The following is a 24931-nucleotide window of genomic DNA, read 5'->3' as shown; positions in this document are numbered from 1 at the left end:
GGGTGCCAACTGAACTGTTCACCTTTTTTTTCATTTGTTTGTGTATTGGTTTGTTTTGAAGGGGATTATCTGTGGGTATAGGAGTATTGTTTGGCTGGTTTACTTGGTTTTTTCCGTGTTTCTGTCAATACACACATACCTTTTAATAAAAGGCTGTTATTTTTCCTTTTCCATAATTTTTTTCCTTCAATCGGAGCCTCTTAATTTCAGATTTATAATTGCTTAGAGGGAGGAGTTTGGGTCTTTTCTCAAACTCATCCTCAGCAAAACACCTGTGTCTCATTTAAACTGGGACACTACTCCAAATTGTCCTTCCCATGCTCAGTGCTTTCTTTTGCCAGCTCCTGTTTCAGTCACTCTTGCTTTGCTTCTGCAAAGTCACTCCTTGGTGACTTGTCCTGATGAAGTTCAACAAGGCCAAGTGCTGGGTCCTGCACTTTGGCCACAACAACCCCTGCAGCGCTACAGGCTGGGCACAGAGTGGCTGGAGAACAGCCAGGAAGAAAGGGATCTAGGGGTGCTGATTGACAGGAAGCTGATCTTGAGCCAGCAGTGTGCCCAGGTGGCCAAGAAGGCCAATGGCATCCTGGCCTGTGTCAGGAACAGTGTGGCCAGAAGGAGCAGGGAAGTGATCCTTCCCCTGTACTCAGCAGCTGATGAGGCCACACCTGGAGTATTGTGTCCAGTTCTGGGCCCCTCAGTTCAGGAAGGATATTGAGCAGGTCCAGAGAAGAGCAACGAGGCTGGTGAAGGGACTTGAGCACAAATCCTATGAGGAGAGGCTGAGGGAGCTGCGGTTGTTTAGCCTGGAGAGGAGGACGGCTCAGGGGTGACCTCATCACTCTCTACAACTACCTGAGAGGAGGTTGTAGCCAGGTGAGGGTCGGTCTCTTCTCCCAGGCAATCAGCAGTAGGACAAGAGGGCATGGTCTTAGGCTCTGCCAGGGGAGGTTTAGGTTGGATATTAGAAAGAAGTTCTTTACAGAGAGAGTGATCAGGCATTGGAATGGTCTGCCCAGAGAGGTGGTGGATTCACCGTCCCTGGAGGTTTTTAAGATGAGGCTGGATGTGGCACTGAGTGCCATGATCTGGTAATCACAGTGGGATTGGATCAAGGGTTGGACTTGATGATCTTGGAGGTCTCTTCCAACCCAGTTAATTCTATGATTCTATGATTCTGTGAATCCCTCTTCCTGTTGTCCACTGCCTATTGGGGACTTGGTCCAGTCTGCTTGCTCAAACATGGTCTGCTCTTTCTAAATCCTCAAGCTGCCCTTCCCCCATCTACTGGAGCCTACTCCTCCCCCAAAAAAAGGACTGGAACTTTTTTATGTTGCAGTATGATGTTTCTACCATTTCTCCCCATCCCTGGAAGTGTTCAAGGCCAGGTTGGATGGGGCCCTTAGCAACCTGATCTAGTAAGTGGTATCACTGCCTATGGCAGAGTGGTTGAAACTAGGTATTTAAGGTCCCTTTCAACCCAAACCATTCTGTGATTCTTCAAAATGGCTCAATGATTTGAGCTGTCTTATTTTGATTGTACTTTCCCTCCCCAAACTAATTCTCCTACCACAGGAAAATTTAGTCTAAGTAAAACTTGGAAAATTATAAGCAATGAAAATTGTGATTTTTAAGGGCACTTACAAGCAGCCTTAAAAATAAGCAACACCAATATTTACCCTGGTACCTCTGCCATTTATCTGCATCTTCATTAAAACAGGCAGACTAGCAGCCTGTACCAGCTTATTCCTTGTGCTAAGTGCTACCACTAAGGATGCCTGAGATGTGAGCATGCCATGAAGAAGTGCTGAAATTCTGACGTGATGGAATTGGCAGCCTTGTAACAACAGTCACAAGAAGCCAGGGGAGAACTGCAGGCTTAGGGGGTCTCTGTCAGCACTTATCTTTGGGCGTCTGTGTGAGAGCTCCGACATCTCTGCAGCGCAGTACAAGACACCGTGTGTGCTCCTCAGGGCTGCCACTGCTTATCTTGAGGACTCACATCACCTTTCTCAGGTGTTTGTTTGCTGGAGGTACAGCTCTGTTTCTTGCCATTCATTCCTTCCTGCCAGAGATTAAATACTGCATTATATACATCACCAAATTAGTTGCATGCATCCTTTTGGAAAGCTGATGCTGTGCTGATAGCTTGGAGAGACAAGGGAAATTGAAAAACAACCACTCTGCTTCCATTACTATCTTTGTAGCCAGGAAAGCAATAAATCTGAAGAAACAGTTAATTGAATAGAACATTGTGAGAGGACAAATGACATTGCTAGAGACTGTATTACCAGAGGAGTGAGATCAGGACATTCCAATGATTATCTTAATTTCTTCATCTCTTCTATCAATAGCTGTTGACTTCATTTCATTTGGCTGCCTCTCACTTACTTCCAGAGGCAAGAGGACAAATCCTGCCAGAGCCACACTGCAGCACTGTGTACTCCAACTGCAGCAAACACTGTGACATTATGCTGCATTATGCTGAGCCAGCCAGACACTTCTGCTGAGCCCTGGCATCAATGATGTATCAGTGTTTCACTGACTCCCATTCTATTAAAAGAGCTAACAAGATTGGTGTTCAGCACTGGTGTCTCTGTTTCTTATCTGCATGGAATTTAAAGTGCCCATAACTCAATAGCAAGTGATATTCTAATTTTTTTGAAAGATCTCTGTAACTGGTGGCTGATTCCATTACAGGTTCTCAGTCCCTTAATGTGTTGCTTTCTGCTGTGGATACATTATCCCTTACCATTTGCCAGCCTGGGCCTGAGAGTGGAGTGCAATGGGGGAGGGAAATGAGGAAGCCCAACCTGCTGTGTGCAGTCACACCTTGCCACATGGACACATGGGGGTCTCAAGTAGCTGTGCATGTGCCTCAAACACAAACCCATTGCTTAACCCCCAGCAGATACCAACGATCACCCGACCACAAAGCTTATAACAGCATTAGGACTGGGGGAAATCTAGGAAAGCTGGAGGTTTTCAGTCTTGTTGACAGAGCAGAGTGTAGAGCTGTGCTCTTTCAAGTGAGGCCATTCACTCCTGAATCCTCTAGCGCTGTTACCAGGAGCTAGGCTCCCTATAGCAAAAAGAGGATGAAAAGATGTGCTTTTCTGGAACTGCATCCCTCCCTTTCACAAAGTTTTCCTTCCAGTGTTTTAGTTGAACAGAGGAAGGAGAAGAATAATTTTCTCCATAAAATGAAAGAAGGATGTTTAATACTATTACAGCCTAGTCAAAATTTCTAGAGAAATGAGGTGAAGTGAAAGGGATAGGTCCATGGAAGAGCCTTCCATCTTCAGGCCTCCAAAGAGACCTCTCTGTAGGAACCACATGGCACTTGGGTTTAAGTGGAATTACACTCTTTGAATATGTGATGCATTTTTGTGTATAAATAGGATGGAAAAAATACACAACAGCAATAGGATGAGCACAGTCTTTATTAGCCAAGCAATAGTTTTATAGCCACTGATATCATTGGTAATGTGAATAGACCAATCTGCTCATTAAGTTCTGTTCCTTTATTTTTATTTTTACTTTTTTAATAAGAAAAGTTAATTTGTATTTATTTTATTTCTTCATATCTAGTTTGGGTCTCATATTGTTTACTGACAAAAAAAATAATTTTGTGGAAATGTTGAATGAAACCCAGTTTCACGTGCATTAGATCTATCAAAAATACTGTATCAAGACCAAATAATGGTAAGGATAAAGACTGGTAAAGATATCTATGTTGAGCTTTGTTCTTTACAGGATGATGTTTTACTTTCAAATTATAGCAGAAAGAATGCCATATATGTCATATCACAACCAAAAAAAATGCCTGAGGCTTCATAACACACCATTGCCAAGTTTTCAGTAAAGTGTTTATAACTGCACACAGATGAACATCTACCAAAGCTGTGCACATGAAATTCCCATGCAAAATTTGATTTTAGTGGCAAAAAAATAAACCATTTATGAGCTAACAGACCAAATATGTAAATAAATGTAAGATGTTTGTGCAGTCAATATCAATATGCAGATACCAGTCTTAGACTTAATTTCCCAAAACTGGTCCCGAAGGGTTGCCAAAAGGGAAAGCATCAAGATGAAGCTAGGCTATAACATAATCAAGATCATTTTTTTCAGTTAATCAGTTTTCTCAGTTCAACCTCAGTAAGCAGAGGAGCAGATCCATGTGTTCGACCTTGCTTTTCTCCACTAACACAAAGTCCTAAAAAGATCAAGCCAATCCTCACCTATATCAACTCATGCAATAAATTTCATACAATTTCCCTGCTTTATTAGTGGGAGCTCGCTCTGCTTTCAGAGAGGTGAATATGAAACCAGCTGAGTGTCCTCTGTCCAGATATTCCCATGTCCAAGTGTGATTAGCACTGTCTTGTCAAATTTAGCTCTAAGCCATTTGTGAACACCTTCTTTGTTTATAGTAGCACACTGCAATCTCCATAGACCTCTGTGTTTGCTCTTCCATGTATCCTATTAACAGTGCACTACGTTTCAAGATGTCATATTGCAAAAAGCCACAAAAGCAGTTATAATCAATCTAAACATAATCAAGTGAGTTACTTTCATTCTAGGTAAATACTGCTTGGTATAATTCTGAGAAAACAAAATTGGGTTTTAGTTCTACTGCTGCAAATCCAGACTGACTGTACAAGAATTTTTTGTAGTGCATTTGAAAGTCTTCAATTGCATCCCTATAAAAATTCAACTGTGACTAAACAGGATTGAACCCCACAAATGACCAGCTATCACCTGCTTGGAAAGTGGTATAAGGAAATTTTAAAAAATATATGATCTTGAGAGAAATTTTCCAGAAGTTGATAACTGATGGAATGCCCAGATATTTTTACTATTGCACAAGAGAATAAATAAAGCTATATAGCATAATATTTCAGTTTCCATTCCAGTATAATATTTATAGCAGGGTGTATTAGATCCTGACTCCCAGCCTTGCTTTACTAAAGGCAGTCTGGTTACATAAGTACAACCACCAACAACCTTCAACTCAGGACTCGAAGTGTTCTTAAAAAGCTGAAATTGAAAAAAGCAGGAACTAAGGCACAGAATGGGAAATACTGCTTTAGTTAGAAGAGCCAAGAACGTGCATGAGGGGACTGCCTCTGTCAGACTTCATGTTGAATTCAGCACTATGCATCCCACTATCATATGCAAAGAACCAGTTTTAAGTGTGTCCCAGCACTCCCATTTGTCTATTTGCTCAGCAGCTGTATGTAGCCTATCTCCTGACATGTGCACAAATTGTAGAAGAGACATAGCATCTTCTATCCCTGATTTACCAATTTCTAGCCTATATTACAAGGTCAGTAGGAAGATAGCAAAATGTTAAGATTTGGGGTTGTTTTTTTTATGGTGTCAATGAGAACAAGTTATTAATGCAATGACAGACTTTTGTATTTCTCTCAATAAAAAGGACTGCATTACTGAACTATAAAGCCAAGAAGACTCATACAGTGTGAAAATATGCAGGGGAACAACAGCTGTTAGTCATTATTTTCTCCTTATCCTTTCAACACCTCTGTTTCAATTTGCCCTCTAATGGATAAATCACACTTTCTCCTTAGGACATTTTCTCATGTCAGGCAGGTACTAAGAAGAGTCCTGAGACAGTTAAGAGTCATTGGCCAAAGACACCCTGTCTTTTGTTGCTTTTACTGTAGACATTGAAGTTAATTTTTATGCTTTATCAAACAGATAAAACTGATGTTGTGTTCTCTTAGTCCTTTGTGATAGAGGGTGTTTCTGCTTTTTTCTTTAGACATTGAACCTTGCCTCTTTTTTTTTTCCCTGTCTTGCATTTCTCAAAAGAGAAATACAAAATATAAAAATCATTGGATCACTTTATTTAGGCCAAAGAAGAATCTAACATCAGACAGCACTTAAACATTTGTTTTATAGTTTACCTCATCTGACAAGGCTTTGCAGTAGCTATACGGAAGAAGAGGAAAAATAGAGACAATTTTACTTATGATCACAGTGTAATGCACAAGCTGCTTTACTCTGCACTATTCTCCATTTCTTAACTGGTAGAGGAATATTTTCTGGTGGTTGAGCTTTTTGTTCGCTATGAATTTAATTAATCTGACTCTATGCCACAGAGAAAATGAGGCAGGGAAAAATGCAAACAACTACAGAGATCACATGTCCTATTAATTTGGACTTTTTAATGGAAAATACATTTTCCTTTAATAACTCTGAAAGTCATAATTATCAGTTTTTCCAAGCAGTCAAATGGCAGAAAACTCCAAAGTGACAGAGTGTGTCCACTGATGAAGCTGGAGTATATCACAGCATGAACAATCTTGACTGAACTCTTCCAACTATTTATCTTTCAAAGTAAGTAGTTGCTTTTCTTCAGAAAGGCAATTCAGTCTACATCTGGTTTTGATTTAAAGATTTGAAAGATTACCCTGATTATATTTCCCATACAGCTTCAACTAGTACTGCTGATACCATTGAGTGAAACGGATTGTGCAAAAGATGTCTTGGAGAAGGCACAAGTCACCTGGCAGCTATCCTTGGGCAGTGCTAAGGTACACACACTCTTTATGGCTACGCTCAAAAAAGGCAAAATGTTATTTCAAAGAGTGCCTCAGTAATGTGAGTCTTCAACGGTACAATAAATTACCTGGATTTTAAGCTCTCCTTCATCATCTAGGGCAGCTCCATCCCACCAACTCAGCCTTCCTCAGGGCTGATATTATTACTGTTAACCAGCTCTTACATAACTCTGTTGTTTCTGTTGCCCCTCATATGCATCACTGATTGCAATCTCAGAAAGAAAAGGGAAAACGAAAATAATAAATAAAAATAGAAACGAACATAAGCTCCCTTGGTACCAGGGAACATGGAAATCGTGGGAGCTTGGCATAAAACCTGGCACGCGTAGTGACAGCATCTGATGCTGGCAGGGGAATGAAATATTGGGACCACATGGAGAAGAATAAAGGAAAGAACATTCCCTCTGTAAAAATACCCTATATATATATGTGTGTGTAGATATATATATATATGTATGTATATGTATATAAAGAGCCACCATGCTAAGAAAACAGTGTAGCCTTAGGGGGAACGCGTCAGGGAGCGTACCGAGGGGGGACGCGTTATTAAGGAAGGACCCCTCCAAAAGATCATCACGTTCCCCGCCACCCCGGGATGAGATTCCTTTGTCCGTGCCCGCTCCCGCGGTGAGCGGCTGGCGCTGCCCCTCACCCGGGCGAGCCGCGGTGCCCTCCCTGCCCACACGCCGTGCCTCGCTGCTCCAGGGCATAAACAAACACGGCTGCACAACAAAGGGCCGCGCTGGCGGCGGCCGGGCCGCTCCGCCGGGGCGCACAGAACCCAGGCACGTCCCCGCTGCCACCGCCCCCCGCTCCGTTCCCACAGGGGCTGCCCCCTCCCGCCCCCCGGCAGCTGCCATGTGTCTGCTCAAGTGCGATTAACACCGACCCGACAAATCCCCCCCGCCCTCGCTTCCCCTTCCCGGGCCATTTGGGGCATGCACGCGCCCGCGCCCCGTGTTTACACGGCGGCGCCTTCGCGCGGAGCCTTTTTGTGGATGGCGCTGGCAGATGAGCCGGGGGAGGTGGGGGCTCCGCGCCGCGCAGCGCCCGCCGACACCGGCTATAAAAGCCTCCGGGCCCGCGGCCGGCAGGGCTGTGCGAGCGGCCGCGGACCGGCGGAGGATGGAGGGCGGCGGCAGGGGGTGCGCCTGCCCCCGCCCGCTCTCGGTAGCGCTGCCCCCGCAGGGGTACGCGCCCCGCTCCTCCTCCCCGCGGTTCGCGGAGCGGCCCGGCCCTGACCTGACGGCCCTGCCCTTCCCCTGCAGCCCGGCGCCCTTCTGGAGACCGTGGTTGCCAGCGCTGGGCGAGGAGGCCCCGCGGAGCGTCCCCGGCCCCGCAGCGGTGAGTGTGGCGGGGGCGCGGCGGAGCCTCTGCCGCCGGCATCGCCGCAGGAACGACGGGAAAGTCGCGGCGGGGCGGGGATGCTCGGGGTGGGCCCGGTGCCGTGCCGAAGGGCTGACCTCTGCTCTCTCCTCCTCAGCCTCACAGCCCCGGTGGGCTGGCGAACGCCTCCCGAAAAGTGGCGCAGTACACGCACCCCGTTAGGTAAGTGGCTGTTCGGGCCGCCGCCGGTGCCCGCGGGGTAGCTCCGGGCACACGGGGTCCGCTGGCGCTGCGCGACCAGGAGAGGAGTCCTTTGCTCGGCAGCGCGGTGCCGTACCACTCCATCTCCCGCCCCTTTAGCTTCCACCCATATATTTATGTAGATATTAAAGTGCCTTGGGAGTGAACTGGCCATCTCCGTGCTTTTGCACTGACTGGTCGTTGGGCAAGTGATTGCCAGCATTTGTGAATTTAGCATCTTTGAGGTGTTGATGTGCTTCTGTGGTGTGGGACTTGACATGCTACACAGTTATGTGGGTGGTTTTTGTGGTGGTGGAGTTGGCTGAAGCCAGCTACTCATTCCTGGGCCTAGCATTAAAAAAGGAACGGGGGTGTAGTTCCTAGGCTGCCTTGCTATGCAGACATCCAGCGCCCTCACAGAACAAGGAAGCAGGTGCAGGCATGAGAGTGACAGGTGGAGAGGGTATGGACTGGCTAAGCAACCATTGCCAAGGAAAATACTTGTGTAACTACTGCTTTAATGATGAAGGTAATGCTAGTATCTGCACTGTCAGTTCTGAAAAGGAAATAATGAAAATAACTACAGTTGAATCTGCTGGAGAGTTTATAGTCAGAAATACTAATAGGTGTCAAGAGAGGCTTAAAGTAATTGCACAGGTAATTCTTCTAGACAAGATGCAACTTCCTCCCAAATCTAGGCTCTGATCCTTCAAATACTGATGCACAGATTAAGCAATTGCAAAGGCTTACTTCACTGTGACTTCTCCAGTTAACTTAGGTATGAGGGAATTCTGCTGCAGGGAACACTGGGAATGAAAACATATTACGAGGCTGGTGTCAGTTACTTTGTGCTGAAAAGGAAGCAGAGTTCTGTTAACCAGTAGCCAAGAAAGTATTTCTCGTGATTGCTAGAAAGCTGCCTAGTTTAAGGACTTCTATTATAAACAATCTGTAGTCAGCATTTCATTATGTTGCAGTGCGCTAGTCTCTTGGCTCATGGGATTTCCATGGTCTGTTTCTTCTAGCTATTTCCAAATTGTAAGTAAAAGAGGATGTTAGCTGAAAAGGAACAGGAACTATGGAGTATATTAATTGCAATATAATGTTACTAGCTGATAGCCCTTGTCAACTATGATATCACCAATTTTTGTTTGTTTCTAGATACAACACAGACTACTTTAAGTCTAGATCCATGGGGCATTCTTCAATAAGGAGTTTGTTGATTCTTTTTGGAAATATCAAGGTCCGATCACTTCTAGACCTTTATCTTTCAGTTTGGGATTTGTTTCACACTATTGTAAACAACTACCTAGGATAGAGACCTTCATTAAGGAAACTATTAATTTAATCCGAATGTATTTTGGATTCTGTTTGACACCTATTATATTCCCTAGGAATAGTTCCAGTTGGGGCAGTACTATTGAATCAGATCCCTGTTAATGAGGTACTGGAGTGTGAAATTTCACATATGGTAGATATTGGGCTTTAGGGTGGTTTTGCTGCAAAACTAGCACTTCAAATGTATCTTTATCTCTTCAGATGAAAATACAGAATCCAGGGAATGGTTTTGGGGTGGTGGTGGTGGTTTTGTTTTGTGGGTTGTTTGTTTGTTTGTTTCCTAATCAGATGTAGAAAGTGATTTAGTAAGTGACCATGTGAGGAAAAGCTCTGGAGGATGCCTGTCTTAACAGAATTTCACTTTGGTTTCTTGCCTGCCAGTTGCCACATAAAATATGTAATAACAATAAGCAAATCTGTTGTATACTTGTTTCAGACTATTTTGGCCCAAATCAAGATGCTATGATTACTTGTATCAGGAAGCTGAAGCACTTCTGAAAAACTTTCCAGTTCAAGCCACAATTTCCTTTTATGAAGACTCAGATAGTGAAGATGATGAAGATGAACTAGAACAAGATTCAAGAACAGAATCAGGTTGCTGATTGCAGGGAAGGCCAGTGCCACTTCTAAGACTTAATTTAAACTTAATATAAATATGTATTATAGTATTTTTAAATATAATTTATTTCTATGTAAGTTATTCTTAATAAAACTGAGATGTCTTATAATTTTTTCTGAGCTTTTTCCTTTGTTCTATTCCTGTCCTGGTCTAGGCAGGAAATGTATTGATTAGTATTTATATCTGAGGTCCTATGCTTTGTAGACCATAACCTGAAAACCAATTTTAGGAGCAGAGAACAGATGCCTAAAAGGCTCTATGGTTATTTGACTTTCTCAAAGTCTGAGGACACAAGGAAAGTTTTTCATGGTGATTTAGTAGGCTCCATATGGAAGCGTATCAAGGAATCATTGGATTAAGTATTCTAATGTGCTTGCTGTTACAACACAGTTCCAAAAAGGGAGAAGAGAAACAGTATAGCTGTTTTCTAAATGGAGAGAAGAGTCCAAATTCTAGTCTAGGTTTTGATTTTTGAAGAAGGTGTTTGGCTTAAGTCACTCATACTCTTATGTACTGTATACATGATAGTTTCGAACTGCATTTGTTTGTAAAGTTGACATCAAGAAATGAGAAAAAGGCCCAATGTGCTGTTCTAATTGTGAGTTTGGTTTTAATAATTGAAGCAAAGTTTGGTACCAGTCATCATGAAGGCCAAAGGCCCTAAACGAACAACAACAAAAATCCAAAATTTTAACTTAAACGCCAGGGCCTCTGTCAGGCAGAGCTTGTGTACATACCTGGAGCTGCTCTTGCCTGAGCGCTGCGTGTGTCGCTGCGGGCGGGGCTGGCTCAGTGTGCCAACAACATCCCTGGAGTGGCTGCCCCGCCACATCTGCTCCCAAGGGAGCCGGCGCAGGAACGAAGCGGGCCCTCACACACAGCCGGGCTCAGCATTTAACCTCCAGGCCGGGGCAGCATCAGCTGTGTCAATCACGACAACCTTCCAGCTCGAGCACCTGGCGCTGGGAGACCCGCACGTAACGCCAACCTTAGAGCGAGGGGGAGGCAAACCCCGGCGCTGTACTCGGTACGCGCCACTCCCTCCCGGGGAGATGTCCAGCCCCGGCAGGTTTCCACTGAGCCGCTCCCTTGCCGGCGCCGCCCGCCCCGCTCCCCGCCCGACCGTCCCTGCGCCCCGGCCGGCCCCGCCCGGCGCGGCGGAGCCTGCGCGCTGTGCCGGAGCTGGGCCCGCCCGTGGGAGCCCGGCCGCGGCCTGGCCCGGCAGGATGCTGAACGTGCCGCCGCCGGCCTTCCCCGCGCCCGCCTCCCAGCAGCGGGCGACTGCGGGCGGCCGCAGCAAGGTAGGGGCAGCCTGGCCGCCGCCCGGCCGGCGCCTTGGGGGTGGTGAAGGGCGCCGGCATTGGTGCCGCCCGCATGGCCTGGCCCCGCCCGGCGGGGCTGCGCTGGCTGCCGGTCGGTTCCCGGCTGCCGCCGGGCGCTCCCCTGGAGTGGTCTCGTACTCCAGCAGCCGCCGAGGGACCGCGGCAGGGCCCTGGTTGAGGGGCCGGCTCAGCCGCGTCGCTGGAAAACCCTGGGTACTTCTCGTTTGGAGGCAGTGGTGGTAACGCTTCCTGCGCTGCCGGCCCAGCTGCGCGCCCTGGGCAGGGATGGAGAGTGTCGGCCTGGAATTCCTGCGTGCAGCTTATGCTGTATATGTTGGGTCCTCATCCTTGGTGGGGGTGGGTGGGTGTGTGTGTTGAGAACACTTGTCTGCAGACCTCACTTGGACAACAACAGACTTGTACTTAGACTGAAGTAGCACTAAGGGGTTTGGGTCTATGTATGCTATAGGTTTTTTTGCTTCTGTTTTTCCTGTGGTTTTGTAAGACCAGGGTTCTTTAACCGTGTTTTCTGCTGTTGAAGTTTGGATCAAAGGGGTTCACAGTCTGTGGGGGTATTGAAAAGGCACGTGCTAAACATCCTGAAGATCTTGCTCTGCTTTTCAGGGCAGGCCATGGCCTCTGGTAAGCTACTAGACTTCAGTCCCAGCTTTCTCTGGGTGAGTTTTCCAGTGGCTTTAGGGCTTGGGGAAAGTCTTTATGAATGCTTTGAAAGTGAACTTTCCAACCTTGTCATGCCTTATCATGATTTTCAAATTTCCCTTCTTTGTTGCTTGTAGGTTTGCAGGCCGTATTTCAAATGATGCTCGTAAAAAATTTTTACTGCCACAGGCAGACTAGGTATCTTCAGTTTGCTTTGGGAAGAGTCTGAATGTTTGGTGATGTTCAATAATTTCTGTGTCTCGGTTACTACCCAGAACACTTCCTTAAGCACCCTTACTACTGAGTAGGGCTCCCAAATATCAATAAATGATATGAGTTGGGTTATTTCCTTTTTGTCTGAGTATTCCTAAGGAGCTTAGAAGAGTGTATTTAATGGCTTTTTCTTCCTTTAGAGTTTAGTGATGTTTGCACATTTGTTATTTTTCAGGTACCTTTAAAACCAGGAAGAAGTCTTATGGATTGGATTCGATTAACTAAAAGTGGGAAGGACTTGACTGGTCTGAAAGGGAGGCTGATTGAAGTGACCGAAGATGAGCTCGCTAAACACAACAAAAAGGAGGACTGCTGGATATGTATAAGAGGTTGGTTGTGACGTTGCTTCTGCATTTTTTACCTAGCTTCCCTTTTCTGTACTTAAAGAAGAAACAATAAAACCCAAGCAAAAACAACAACAAAAGCCATATCCAAAACCAAACTATGCACCTTCAGTGTTTAGACCAGGTGTAATCTTGACATAATTGGACACCACTCTGTTCAACTTAGAGATTTTGTATCACAAAGGTATTCTTTGCTTTCAAACCTTTCATAATAAGTCTTTCAAATGGGCATATTTTATACCTGTTTTATATCTACATATGAAAGTGATAAACCACAAGATTGTAGGCAATGCATCAAATAACAAGGGCTTAGCAAGAATAAGGCATTGAAAATGCTTGCATGTAGTTACACTCCTCAGTCTTGGACAGTTTATTATCTTTTGCAGTTGATTGGGTTTAGTGATTGCCTTAAAGCATCCAAAGATACATAAATATTAAAAATGTTGCTTAAACTAGTAGAGTGGTCTTCGGGAAATAATTGTGCAAGGCCCTCATACTGCTTCATAAAACTTGGCGATGCTAATGACAGTTGCCATGTAGAGCAGTTGTAATCTACCTAGCATAACAAATATCTGTGTAACTAAGCTATTCTATTTATGGTATTACTTTAATTAAATATTAGCTCAAAAGTTGAAAGTGTTATATTTTACAAGTTAACAGTGGGTAAAAGGTGGCCTGGAGCAATAGCTGTGGCTAGGAGAGTATTTTCAGGGCTGCAAATGGAGTTCCTGATTGTCCTACAGAAAGGAGTAAAATCTTTGCTCTCCGGCTTAATCATCTAGAGGCTAAAATACATTAATACCGTCTTAAATTTGTTAGGAAATAAGAGCACAATTAAGAGAATCAGCATAGCTAATGTGACATTTCTGTGGGAAGAGTGGCACTTTTAGTGGTAACTTTGGTCTGGTAAGGAAGAGCATTGATATTTGATGTAATCTCATGTCTGAACTTCAGCAAAAGACAGTTAAGAATTTCTCTTGGAGGGTGACTTTTTGTTGGGTGTTAAAGGGAATGAGAGTGAAAGTAAGGGTAAAATGTCATTCAGTACTTTGAACAAAATAATAAGATTGTTAATGGTCTGTGCTGCTCTTGCATGTGCTAGCAAAGCTATAGTGGGAGGAGAGCTAAAGAAAGCTTGTTTAGTAAGGAGATCTGTTAATTTTTCTCTCTGAAAGAGGGACATGTACTACTACTGCAGACAGAATTACAAAATGCTTTTGTTTTGTTTTTAGTCTCATATTCTTCCTTGAATGCATCTCTAAGGTTGGTTTTCAGAAGAACTCTGTCAAGCTGATTCTGTATCTTTCTTTAAATTTTTCCATCTCTGCTTTTCCTTTGTTCCCAGACAGCTAATATAAAAACATCGTAACTGAGAATCCTGGTAGATTATCTGTAGACCTCATATGTGGACAAGTAGTAAAATAACAGTTGTGTAAAAGCTAAATGAGGTCTCTGCATTGATAGTTAGACTATGTCTCTAAAGAGCAGAAATTAATGAGAAGAATATAAAGTAAAACAAGAACAGAGTTAACTTTGATCAAAAACCCAGTGTGATAATCATCAAAGAAAGCTGTCATATGTGCCCCAAATTTATAAATAAAGAGGGATGGCAGGGGAGTTTAAAAAAGCATGAAGGGTATAGAAATGAAATTTCTTTTGCTTCTGTAAGTTTGATGGTCGATTTGGCTAATATTCAGGAGGTCATACCTCTGTAGATACTTATGTTTTATTGTGTGCAGTAATCGGTGCTGCACACAAGATGGCACAGTGAATACAGCCATCAGAAGAGCAGGTCAGTAAAATATGCAAAGATCCTTCTTTTTTTGATTGGGATGGTTGTTCTTTCCAGCTGGGTTGTCCTAAGTACGTCTCCCCCTGGCTCAGTGCTGAGTGCCTATCTCTCCTTCTAATGTAATTAATATACATTTCTTAATATCTTAAAAGCTCCTTGTGAAAGCACTGGCATAGTTCTACTTTTGGTAGCTTCTTGTTTTGATAATGTTAACTATGTTTAACTGTTCTGCTAGGTAGGCCTGTAATGATTATGTTAACCTGTAGTTAACTCTGTTTATAGCTGAATTTTTCAGGCTTTAATTATCCTGGTTGCATAGCAACAGTAATTAGATTTCATCATTTCATACCTGTGAAGAAACGTATTTTTATCTCCCTGGAAGTGTAGAAAGAATGCTAAGCTCTTTTACTGGAGAGCTTTTGTAGCAGAGGTGCGAGCCTTTAAGGAGCATAAGCTATGTTAATTTCTTGTATTGCTGAATGTGAAGAATGGAAGTTTTCTTGCTGATGGTGACAGTTTTCCTTATGGAAGACAGTTTCTTCCTTTAGGCATTTTATTCCATAGATGATGGGTGTCAGGAAAAAACTATGACAAGAATTCAGGCATAACTTAATTGGAAGGGGGAGTGAAAATAATTCCGTGCACTAGCTGGCTCAGTTTTATATCTCTTAAAACCAGCCTCAGGTTCTTTAACCCCCCAGCTAGGATACATCATGTTCAGCTTCTAGGCAGAAGTCTTAACCTAGCAGGTATCTTCAGACATTCACTGGGGCAAGTGGTATGGCATTGTAGGATTGGCATTTCCATATAATAAGATACCTCTTGTGCCCTACACAATTGTGTAGCTTGTGTTTCTGTTTTTGAAAAGTCACACTATTTGTTCCAACAATATCTACTGTTCACCTTTTCGCTCTTTAATGTGCGCTAACCTTTCCACTGGTTTGGGAGATAAAAGGGGTTGTAGGAATGTTACTCATGTTTTTATATTCCACTTTTTTCAGGATTTGTATATAATGTCACACCATACATGGAGTATCATCCTGGTGGTGAGGATGAGCTAATGAAAGCAGCAGGAACTGATGGTACAGATCTCTTTGATCAGGTGAGAACAACTGGCAGTGAATGGCACTTACTGTATTGTGAAGAATGCATGTTTTCTGATTATTTTTAGGGCATTCCAGTGGAAATAGTAATTTTAACTTATTCAGTCCTAAGGAAAGGCAGTGAGTTACTGCTCAGAATGACATGTGTACTGAAAGAGGCATGTAGTTTAAGCTTTGTACCAAAAGACACTAATGAAAATGCCACTTTCTGTTACTGGAATGATGCTTCAATTAGACCATTTTTTTTAGCAGAAATAGCAATAAAGCTAGCAAGAACTTGAGATACCACCTTCTTAATAAATTGCTATGACTAATTGCTGTAATTTGAGAGACCTTTTTTCCTCAGAGCTTCCACTTTTCGAAAAATGCTTGTGGAATTGTCTATTCACTTGGCAACTGCATTATCAGAAAAAATGCTGGAGGTGTTATTAACTGGTTGTGAACAAATCACAAGATGACAGTCTCTTCTTTGTTTAGTGTTTCTTTAAATATTTGGACAAAAAAACACTCAGAAAATAAAGAGTTTGCAGCATGGATGTTTTTCTGCAAGGAATCACTTGCAAATGTGGTGTTTTAAAAGCTGATTCACTGAGTTGGTCTTTTTTAGGAACAGGCATTCTTTGAGTCTCCTTGACTCACTGGGTTTATCTAATAAACTGAGAAAGAGCAGGAAGAAAGCCTCATCTGTTTCTGAAAGGAAATCTGTTACCTCCTTACATGTTGTGTGTCAGAGTATGTCATGCCTTTATTTGCAAAATGTTTTTAACAATGTAAATAAAGATGTGATAAAGTTTTAGCTTTGAGTTCATCCTTGGTTAGTCCTTTCACAAATGAAGTGTCAGATTTGGGCATAATTCTTTGATTTCCATATATATGGAGTTCTTCTCCTTAAAGTTCATCCAGTATCAAGTTGTGACCTGGAGTTATATGGCTGGGTCATTGTATGATATACTCGGAAACAGGAGTCTTAACATCAGGAATATTTGGGAAAGCTTCTCTAGTTTTTACTAACTGCAGATACATGCTTGCTGCATTTTTTAGTTTGTTTTGTCGTGGGAATGGAAAGCAGCGTTCAGATCCTTAAAATATGCTGTTGGCATTTATTATTTCTGGCCGTTCCCAGAGGCATTTCTGGTTTCCTCTCTGCTTTAGCATTCTGTGTCTGTTGGATACCGATCTTTTTAAGAGTTTGTTAGGTTGCTAGTGTTTCTCAATTTTTTGTAAAAATTAATGATCATTCATAACCCTTCATTTCTTTCTGTTATTTGTGTATGAGGAAACTGTCACTTGTGGATGGGATTCTTTATCTCATTTCCTTAAGTTGTTCAGTTTGAAGTTAATTTAAGTCTAGATACCATTCATATTTGTCATGCAACACTTTGTTTCCTTTTTTCTTCTTGTGATGTTATCCTGGATGCCCTATCAGAATTGGCTTTTCTGCCATCCATTTCCTCTGCAAGTTCTCCAGTTCTGGTCTGTAAAGCTACTGCTTTTTCTTCACTTTATTTGACTTTCTAAAGTAGGTAATTTCCAAATAATTCAGTGATAGTAAGACAGAAACAAACAGAAATATACCAACTTAGTAAGAAGAGTTTTTGTGTCTAAACTACTTTTCTTTATGTTTCTTTCCATCATCCCTTTTACCTTTACTTGTCTAAACAAGACTCATAATCCTTGTAGTAAAGACAAGGTTTTTATTCTGTTAATTGCATAGCATACTTCTTAAAAATGCTCTTCTGAAGTATATTCTGTAGCTCAAGGTTATGATGTTCCAATACTACAAAGCATAAATTAATAAATTTAACTATTCTGACTTTTTCATGGTCCTACTTTTGTACACTTAATGACATGCTCTCTGGAATAGAAGTAAAAACAAGTATTGAATGATGCAATAATGAGTTTTAATGTGTTTAAAAATAATCTACTAAATTAATTATATTAGTCCCTGTACAAAAATGAACTTTTCTATTTCAGTGCATAGAACAACATAGTCAGATTTACAAATTTTGTGAAAAAAATATTTTGTTAACATAGGTGCATCGTTGGGTCAATTACGAATCAATGCTGAAGGAATGTCTTGTTGGAAGAATGGCTGTCAAACCTATTGCTGCTCCAAAAGGTGAGTTTTTTTAAGAATGAAATACTTTGTATTATGCTTTATTACAAATTTGTCTGGAAATGATGAGAAATCTTAAAACATCATATTTATGAGGAGAGTCTATTCTTGCATGGAGTTGAAGGCTGTTGCGTATATTAATTTTTTTTACAGCAAACAACTGAGGATGAAATGGTTTTATGAATAAAGACTTTTTTAAGTAATGTACTTCTAAGTTTCTTCTTTTAGTCCTTAGAAAACAGATGTGTGTCTTATGTGTGTGTGTGTATAGAAAGAAACTTTTTTTCCTCTCGCTCAAGATCTCTCTTTCTTCTTCTGATCCCTGGGGACAAACTGTCATAGGCAGGTCTCATCTTGAAATAACAGTCAGTATTTTCAATCTCATGATTTCAGCAACAGACATGTCTGGCAAGTTGCATATATATATTGACATGTTTGAATACACTTTACGGACAGTTATCCTTTCCAGAATGCTTTATTTGGTCCTTTAGTTTGAATTTAATTAGAGAAAGTTTTGCTGATATAACAAACTCTTCTTTGCCAGGATAGCAAGAAATGCAGTATATTGTCTTAAAATGCTGCTGATGGTTTCCAGAGACTTTAATTTTCAGTATTTCTTTTGGTTTGTAGGCCACAGCCAAAAACTTCCTATTATCTGGGAAGCAGACACTGTTGCTCAGTACTGACTCTTAGCAAAACTGCCATGAAAACATAGAAGAATTAATGGTTGCAACTATTTTTGTCAGATTCTGTGGCATCCTTTAGTTCACAAATTCAGCCATCTTGTAGCTCTTTAAACTTCTGGGAAAGTGCATTGCCTACTTGCTTAGTGCTTAGGTCACATCACCTTAGCAGTTCGGTTGAATTTGGTCTGTATATGAAGGGCAATAGTATTTTCCATCGTCTGTGATGCTAAGTAGCTAATTCCAGTGTGGAACTTTTGAGCTAAATGCTACAAAGTATGGAGAAGCCTGGACAGGATAAATGCCCCATAGAGTTGAGGCGTTACACATGCAGTACTGCTACTTTGTCAGCTGAGTTAGAAATTTAAAAGAAAACATGAATTTTTCTAATTTCATTAATCTAACTTTTCTGCAACTGGAAGGAATTCTTGTGATAGCCAGTCAGTAAAACATAAGCACATCTTTTCCCCTGGCAGCTATGACGGTCCATTTTCTACTGTTTCCTTTTTCTGTTTTGCTCTTTAATAGGACTTTTCTATCCATTTTGCTGTAGTAAAATGTATAGGATAAAGGTTGCCAGTTGTTATAAAACCAGTTCTGTTACCCGTGCCTCTTTTAGCCATTTGAAAAAATGGAATTTCATTGATTAAGAATCAAACTGATTACAGAAGCACAAAATCCTTAAGGTTGAAAAGACCTCCAAGGTTGAGTCCAACCTTTGACCCATCACCACCTTGTCAACTAGACCATGGCACTGTGCCATCCAGTCATTTCATGAACACTTCCAGGGATTGTAACTCCACCACATTCCTATTCAAATGCTTAACGACCCTTTCCACGACAAAAGTGTTCCTGATGTCCAACCACAACCTCCCCAGGTGCAGCTTGAGGCCATTTCCTCTTGCCCTGTCATGAGGTGCCTGGGAGAAGAGGCCAACTCCCACCTGGCTACAGCCTCCTGTCAGGTAGTTGTAGAGAGTGATAATGTCACCCTTGAGCCTCCTTTTCTCCAGGCTAAACAACCCCAGCTCCCTCAGCTGCTCCTCATCTGACTTACTCTCTAAATCTATCACCAGTTTCGTGGCCCTTCCCTGGACACTCTCTAGCACCAGACTTGCTGAAATTCTTCACAGTAAAATTCTCAAAGTTTATTTTATTCCTCTTCCTCTGTTGAATTATCAAAAAATGTGATTGACTAACTTCACTATTAGCCAGCAATAATTCTAGTCTTGCATCCTTCCAGAAGACCATATTCTGCAAAGTTTGCATTTGAAAATAGAAGAATAAATTACTAAGTTAAGGTGCACGCTTTTGATTATAGGATTAAATTAAGTATAGAGGGAAGACAAGACTTCAAATTAAGGATTACATTGCTTGCTTTTTGTGACAGAGGTTGAGTGTTTGGTAATAGGGCAAATGTTGGTATTTATAGATGCTTGGTGCAGTCTCAATACAGAGTTAGGTAGAAGGTAGATGTAGATTTGTTGGGGCACTGCTGGAAGATTTGTGGTTGTTCAGCTTAGGGGTTTTGTTTACTGGAAGATTTGTGGTTGTTCAGCTTAGGTTTTGTTTCCTATGTTCTGATGAGTTTTTTTGGAAAATGTTGCGATGATTTGCTCACTGAACTGCTTGAGAAAGTTGAAGCTTGTCTTTGCACAATTGAATTTTTTAAGAAGAAGGGTTTTTTGAAAATGCTAATTAAATGATAGTTAACATTTTGCCAACTTATCTTTTGGGAATGCTGCTTTATGCTATGGTAGTAACTGACAGGAAATTCTGAAGTGTCCCTTCTGTAGTATTACAGTGGATCTGTGCACTGAAGCAGGTAGTGTTTGTACATGCTGAGAAGGCCAGCACAGTACCCAGATATGTAAGAGATGATTTTTGAATCTCCCTCAGCAAACCTGTACAGCATTAAACTGCTTGCCTTCCCTTCAGGGTACTCTGCTGTGAACATTAGCACAGTTTGTTGTTTGGTATTTTTTAATATTGCTAATGTTTTGCATAGACACGTCAGTATATTTCCCTGTATTACTTCAGTGATTACTTAGCTTGGGAGTCAAAATACAGGTTGTATTATTGTTAATTCAATGAAATTAGACTGAGAGCTTTGGTGTCATCCAAGGAAGAGAGGTAAGGCTCTGCCTTCAGTATGCCTCACACAGTCCTTAATATTCTAATGCCAATTTTGTGCACTGTATTATAATGTAGTGAAATAAGAGTAGACTTCTGAATACAAAAAATTACCTTTCATTAGAAACAAGTTTTTGTGAATGACTTGCTATCCTGGCAGAAAGCTTAAAGTAGTGTATAGCAGAATTTGCAGACAAATATTGCCTCAACCAAGAATTTGTGAAGAGTTTTCTTTTTACCTTATAGTGGCACAACATGAAAGCCACTGATGAAGGCAATTCTTGATCATCTCTCAAGTAATTTTGCAATACTGTATGCTTGATGCTTTGTTCTGGAAGCCTTCTGTAACTTCTCTCTAGCGTTTTTCCTCAAACACTGGCTGGTGTGATGCAGAGCACTGGGAAGGATTTGGAAGAACATATGAGAAACATTCCCACTTTGGTTTTTGTCCAAGGGAGCAGGAAAACCAGATTTGTTTCTCTTTCTTCCCCAAACCTGGCTCTCATAGGAAAGAATATAAAAGGATCTTCATATTGGGACATTAAGAAATGTGCAACGTAGAGGAGGGCAGAAAGAGGCCTGGGTGTATCAAGAGGGCTAGTTTCCCCACAAATTTGCTGTGAACCAAAGGTTATATGACAGAGGTGCAGTGCCTTTCTGATAGAGTTGAGCACCTTTATATAAATTGACACTGTAATTCATCCATTCAGTACTTTTTTTTTCTGCTAGTGTTTTTTTGAGGTTTTTTTTTTAATAGTTGTAGCATACTGTAGATTCAATGAAGAATTCAGATACTAATTTGACAAATAAAATTATTTGGCAGAGTAAGCTTATAGAAAGATATTATTTTTCTTGTGTTTTTGCCAATAATTGTGTTTAGATTTCCGAGGGTTGGGATGGTCAGATTCACATTCTACTATGTGATGTCATGAGGCAAGTGTCATCGGAATTCTTAACAGATTTAGTAAACTGGTAGCTATGAAGTTTATAGTTGTACAATATAGTCTGTGATGTTTGTTTTGAAGTGCCAGAATTCTTGCATTTCCTATCTTTCAGTGCTGTGCAACTTCTGGCATTTGTAACATACTGTTTTTTCAGTTAGACATAATCTTTTGGAATGGTAATCAGTGCTGCATTTATTTGTCACTTCCTAATATCTGAAGTGTCCTGGTCAATCTGTTAGTGTTTTGGAAGGTTTATTTGGAGATTCTTAGTTTGGCTGATTTCTTCAGCATGATGTGTGCAAGTACTGTGCTGTAACTTCTTAACTGTCCTGCTTGTTGCTTTTTCTTAATGCTTTTAGAGATTTCTTCTACTCTGTCTGAAGGGAAGAAGCAGCTCAATGGTAAGTATTCATCCTGGAGCAGGATAGGGAATGAATCTTAAACTTACTTGAATATTATTGAATGAGCAGAGTTTATCCAGACTTCTCTCTGTATTTGAATCAAACTCTGAGGCTCTAGTGAACTGTGGAAATTTCAAAAGACAGAATCCTAATCAGGTATTGTGATTTCTGTGTCAGAAAGTATTGTAAGACTGCAGTAGAGTAGTGTAGATAAGGGAGGTAAGAAATGAATAAGTAAGTTCAGCTTGTCTGCAAAGTGCTTGGAAGATTTTCTGCAAAGGTCTTTTCTATCCTCTCTCCTGTCCGGTCTCCCCATTTGTTTTGTTGCATCCATTTCTTTTTCTTCTTTCAAGGTGCAAAATTTTGCTTTTTCTTTTGAGCTTCATGGAGCTTTTGTCAGTCCATTTCTTCAGTCTGTTTGTGTCCCTTTGAACAGTGTCCATAACCATGTGTGGTTTGGCTGCTTTCCATGATTTGTTATTGCTCATATATTTCCTGAATGTAGGACAGTGTGTTCCCTGTAGGTTGCTAATGACAGTATCAGCATTCCCTGTTCCCTAGGGAATGCCAACAGTAACTAGCCCCTAGTGGGACTTTGCATGCTGATCACACCTTTTGTGACTGTCAGTTCTACTAATTTTCTATCCAGGTTGTAATCCTCCTGTCAAATCCAGCTGTTTCCAGTGTGGCTATGAGGATAACATGGGAACCTTTATCACTAGACTTGTTGTCCCATGGGATTGTGCAAAGCAGTTCCTAGAACAAGCTGAAGTTTGCTCCCTTGAGATTTAATTCTGCTGTTCATCTGGTTACCTTAAACTCTTTCATTTCATACCTGCCATCAGCCTTTGTCTTCACCACCAGCTTTCCTTTATTTATGATCACCATGACCAGTAGATCACTTTGCTTAATTGGTTCATTGATCACCTGAATCGTTGTCTTTTTATTGCAGTGTTAATTCTTGTTTTCATGTAGTGTCTTACAGTATTTCAGAATAATTCATAAATAACTTCATTTGCTGGAATATTCCATTTTATTGTGGCTGTTCATATATTTCTGTTGACCTGCAAAAGTAAACTGGAGTGCATGTGACCATGAATTCCTGTTATCTCTGGGGGCCAGCCTAAGCATATGATGTGTGTCCTCAAGAAAGGCTTAGCCTTTGAGAAGGCTTTTATCATTAGGTGATTGGTTTTCTTTTGCAATGATCTGACTGCTCTGCCATTTAGCTTCCTTGGCAGCTGCAGATGGTGTGTACTTAGGAGTAATTAAGGATCAAAGAATAAGTAATTTGACTGAGTTTTAATTGCTTTGGGTTAATTCTCCCATCTGGATGATCAAATATTTTCAACAGATTGGATTGGACCAGAGTGGCTCTCTTTGTTTTTATCTACTTCCCACATGGTGAAGCCACTCAATTACCGTGTTTAAGGTTGTAGTCATACTACAGAACTTACTGGCAGTTAGAAGACAGTAATCTGGGTAACTGAGAATTCACGTGCTAATTATTTTATGCATAGCCATTTCAAGTTTGCAAGGTTTGCCTTTGAATGGGCTTGGAACTAGCACTTACCAGCTGTTCAGTCTGCAGCTTTCTCTGTCATTATTCTATTCAACTTCTTTGTGTTAAAATTGATGAAGGGTTGCAGTTGCTTTTATCTATCTCTGTGCTAAAGTGTTTGCCAAATATGTGCAGTTCCTATTATGCCCGAGATTAGTACAGTTGACATTTTGAAAGACTGACCAACTGTTGCCTCCTAGCAAAGGCCTTTTCAGACTGTTTTGTGAAGTTTAATACTTAAAATAGCTGAATTCTGTGAAAATTCCTAGCAAAGTGCTAGGTAGAAAGATTAAGGTTGATGTCTTTACTTAACTGAATGACATGAAATTTTACTTGTGAATTAGGTTAGATCAGATGTCCCAAAATGAATTTATTCATCTGAATTGTATAAACAAATAGTTCTGTTAAAGGAAATTTGTTCAGATAACCTTGTGCTTCACTATCACAAAGTATAAAAGCACAAGGTAGTAACAGGTGAAACTGAGATCAAGCCACATGTACCATAAGGGCTGCAGACACAGGTACTGTGGTGTATGGAACTCCTAATTTCTGAGGTAGAACTTCATTTTCTAGGACCCTACTCTCCAAGAGAAAATGCTGAATAAAAACTAAATTTAAAAAGTACATGGTTGTTTTTGGCTGCCTGTGGAAATAAAGCCATTAAATATTATTCAGGGATATTTAGAACATTCAGTTAAAAAAAAAATAAAACCAAACCCCCAAACAGACCTGATGAGTATTTCTATTAAGCAAGCATCCCAGCAGCTATTTTACTGACTGTCTGCTCTTTGTAGGTATGCTTCCTGAGAAGAAAGTACTAGCTGCTTCTGCTAAAGACTTAACTCCGAGGTAAGCCTTTGTCTTTCATGGGCTATTGAGCATTTTATGTAATAATTCTGTGCAGTTCTTAGTACATGCAGGCAACTTCTTCGATGGTTAGCTCTGGATGTTTCAGCTAAATGAGTATATGTCGTTACCATCATCTCCGAAGTGGTAAAGTTGAGGTTCATGTTTAAACAACTTGCCAAAGGTCACATAGGCAGATGATTATTCTTACCCTGCTCAGTTGATTTCTAACACTTGTGCCTCCTTAGATCGTATAAAAGTGTATGACTTATATTTGCAGACTCCTCAGATTTGCTTTTTGAGGAAACTTCTAGAAAGTTATTCCAGCTGGGCTGATTACTTTTTTTGACTTTAGTTAATTTGTCCATAGGTGTACATATTGCCATGCCTTGAAAATGTGCTTCATTCCAAGATGGAATATAGTAAAATGTGATAGTTGTATTCAAGTTTCTACAATACTCAAAGTGAAGCAGGCCCTAAAATCTCATTGTGATACGCCTGCTGTTGTCACTGAGGTATCATTTTACTCCATGATGCCTTGAGTCAGCAAGGTTCAGTTTCTCACTTGACATGAATATCTCTTCTGAGTATGTGATCTCTGGGCTAGTTACATGCAGTCAGAAAATGTTCTGGCTTGTGA

At 41.3% G+C, this 24931-nt stretch overlaps 2 protein-coding genes across 3 annotated transcripts in view; both read left to right on the top strand.

Moving 5' to 3' along the window:
- Positions 1-7368: 7368 nt before the first annotated feature.
- RIPPLY2 (ripply transcriptional repressor 2) lies at positions 7369-10222 on the top strand. Its single transcript, XM_050314461.1, has 3 exons — positions 7369-7934; positions 8074-8138; positions 9931-10222. The coding sequence occupies exons 1-3, from the start codon at positions 7602-7604 to the stop codon at positions 10094-10096; spliced, it is 564 nt and encodes a 187-aa protein (XP_050170418.1). The 5' UTR covers positions 7369-7601; the 3' UTR covers positions 10097-10222.
- A 1055-nt stretch (positions 10223-11277) lies between these two features.
- Positions 11278-24931, top strand: part of LOC126639550 (cytochrome b5 reductase 4) — a 33948-nt gene continuing 20294 nt past the window's right edge. Inside the window, exons 1-7 of one of the 2 annotated variants that reach the window (XM_050314439.1) lie at positions 11310-11414; positions 12060-12112; positions 12544-12697; positions 15506-15606; positions 17642-17726; positions 21843-21884; positions 24240-24294. In XM_050314439.1, coding sequence (XP_050170396.1) covers positions 12068-12112; positions 12544-12697; positions 15506-15606; positions 17642-17726; positions 21843-21884; positions 24240-24294 — 482 coding nt within the window. In that variant the 5' untranslated portion in view covers positions 11310-11414; positions 12060-12067. Of the gene's footprint in view, positions 11415-12059; positions 12113-12543; positions 12698-15505; positions 15607-17641; positions 17727-21842; positions 21885-24239; positions 24295-24931 lie in introns of both variants that reach the window. The other variant, XM_050314438.1, reaches the window with a different exon arrangement.

The sequence above is a fragment of the Myiozetetes cayanensis genome, unplaced genomic scaffold, assembly GCF_022539395.1.
Source record: "Myiozetetes cayanensis isolate MyiCay16 unplaced genomic scaffold, myiCay2020 scf2-11, whole genome shotgun sequence".
NCBI classification, from domain to species: Eukaryota; Metazoa; Chordata; class Aves; order Passeriformes; family Tyrannidae; genus Myiozetetes; species Myiozetetes cayanensis.
The sequence above is the reverse complement of the archived record's forward strand: the minus strand, read 5'-3'. Positions and strand labels throughout refer to the sequence as shown.

Excerpts from the sequence above, each read along its gene's own strand:
- RIPPLY2 (XM_050314461.1), top strand. The coding sequence starts at position 7,602 with ATGAGCCGGGGGAGGTGGGGGCTCCGCGCCGCGCAGCGCCCGCCGACA. Across the intron at positions 7,935-8,073 it reads GCGTCCCCGGCCCCGCAGCG|CCTCACAGCCCCGGTGGGCT; the intron begins GTGAGTGTGGCG and ends TCTCCTCCTCAG. Across the intron at positions 8,139-9,930 it reads CAGTACACGCACCCCGTTAG|ACTATTTTGGCCCAAATCAA; the intron begins GTAAGTGGCTGT and ends TACTTGTTTCAG.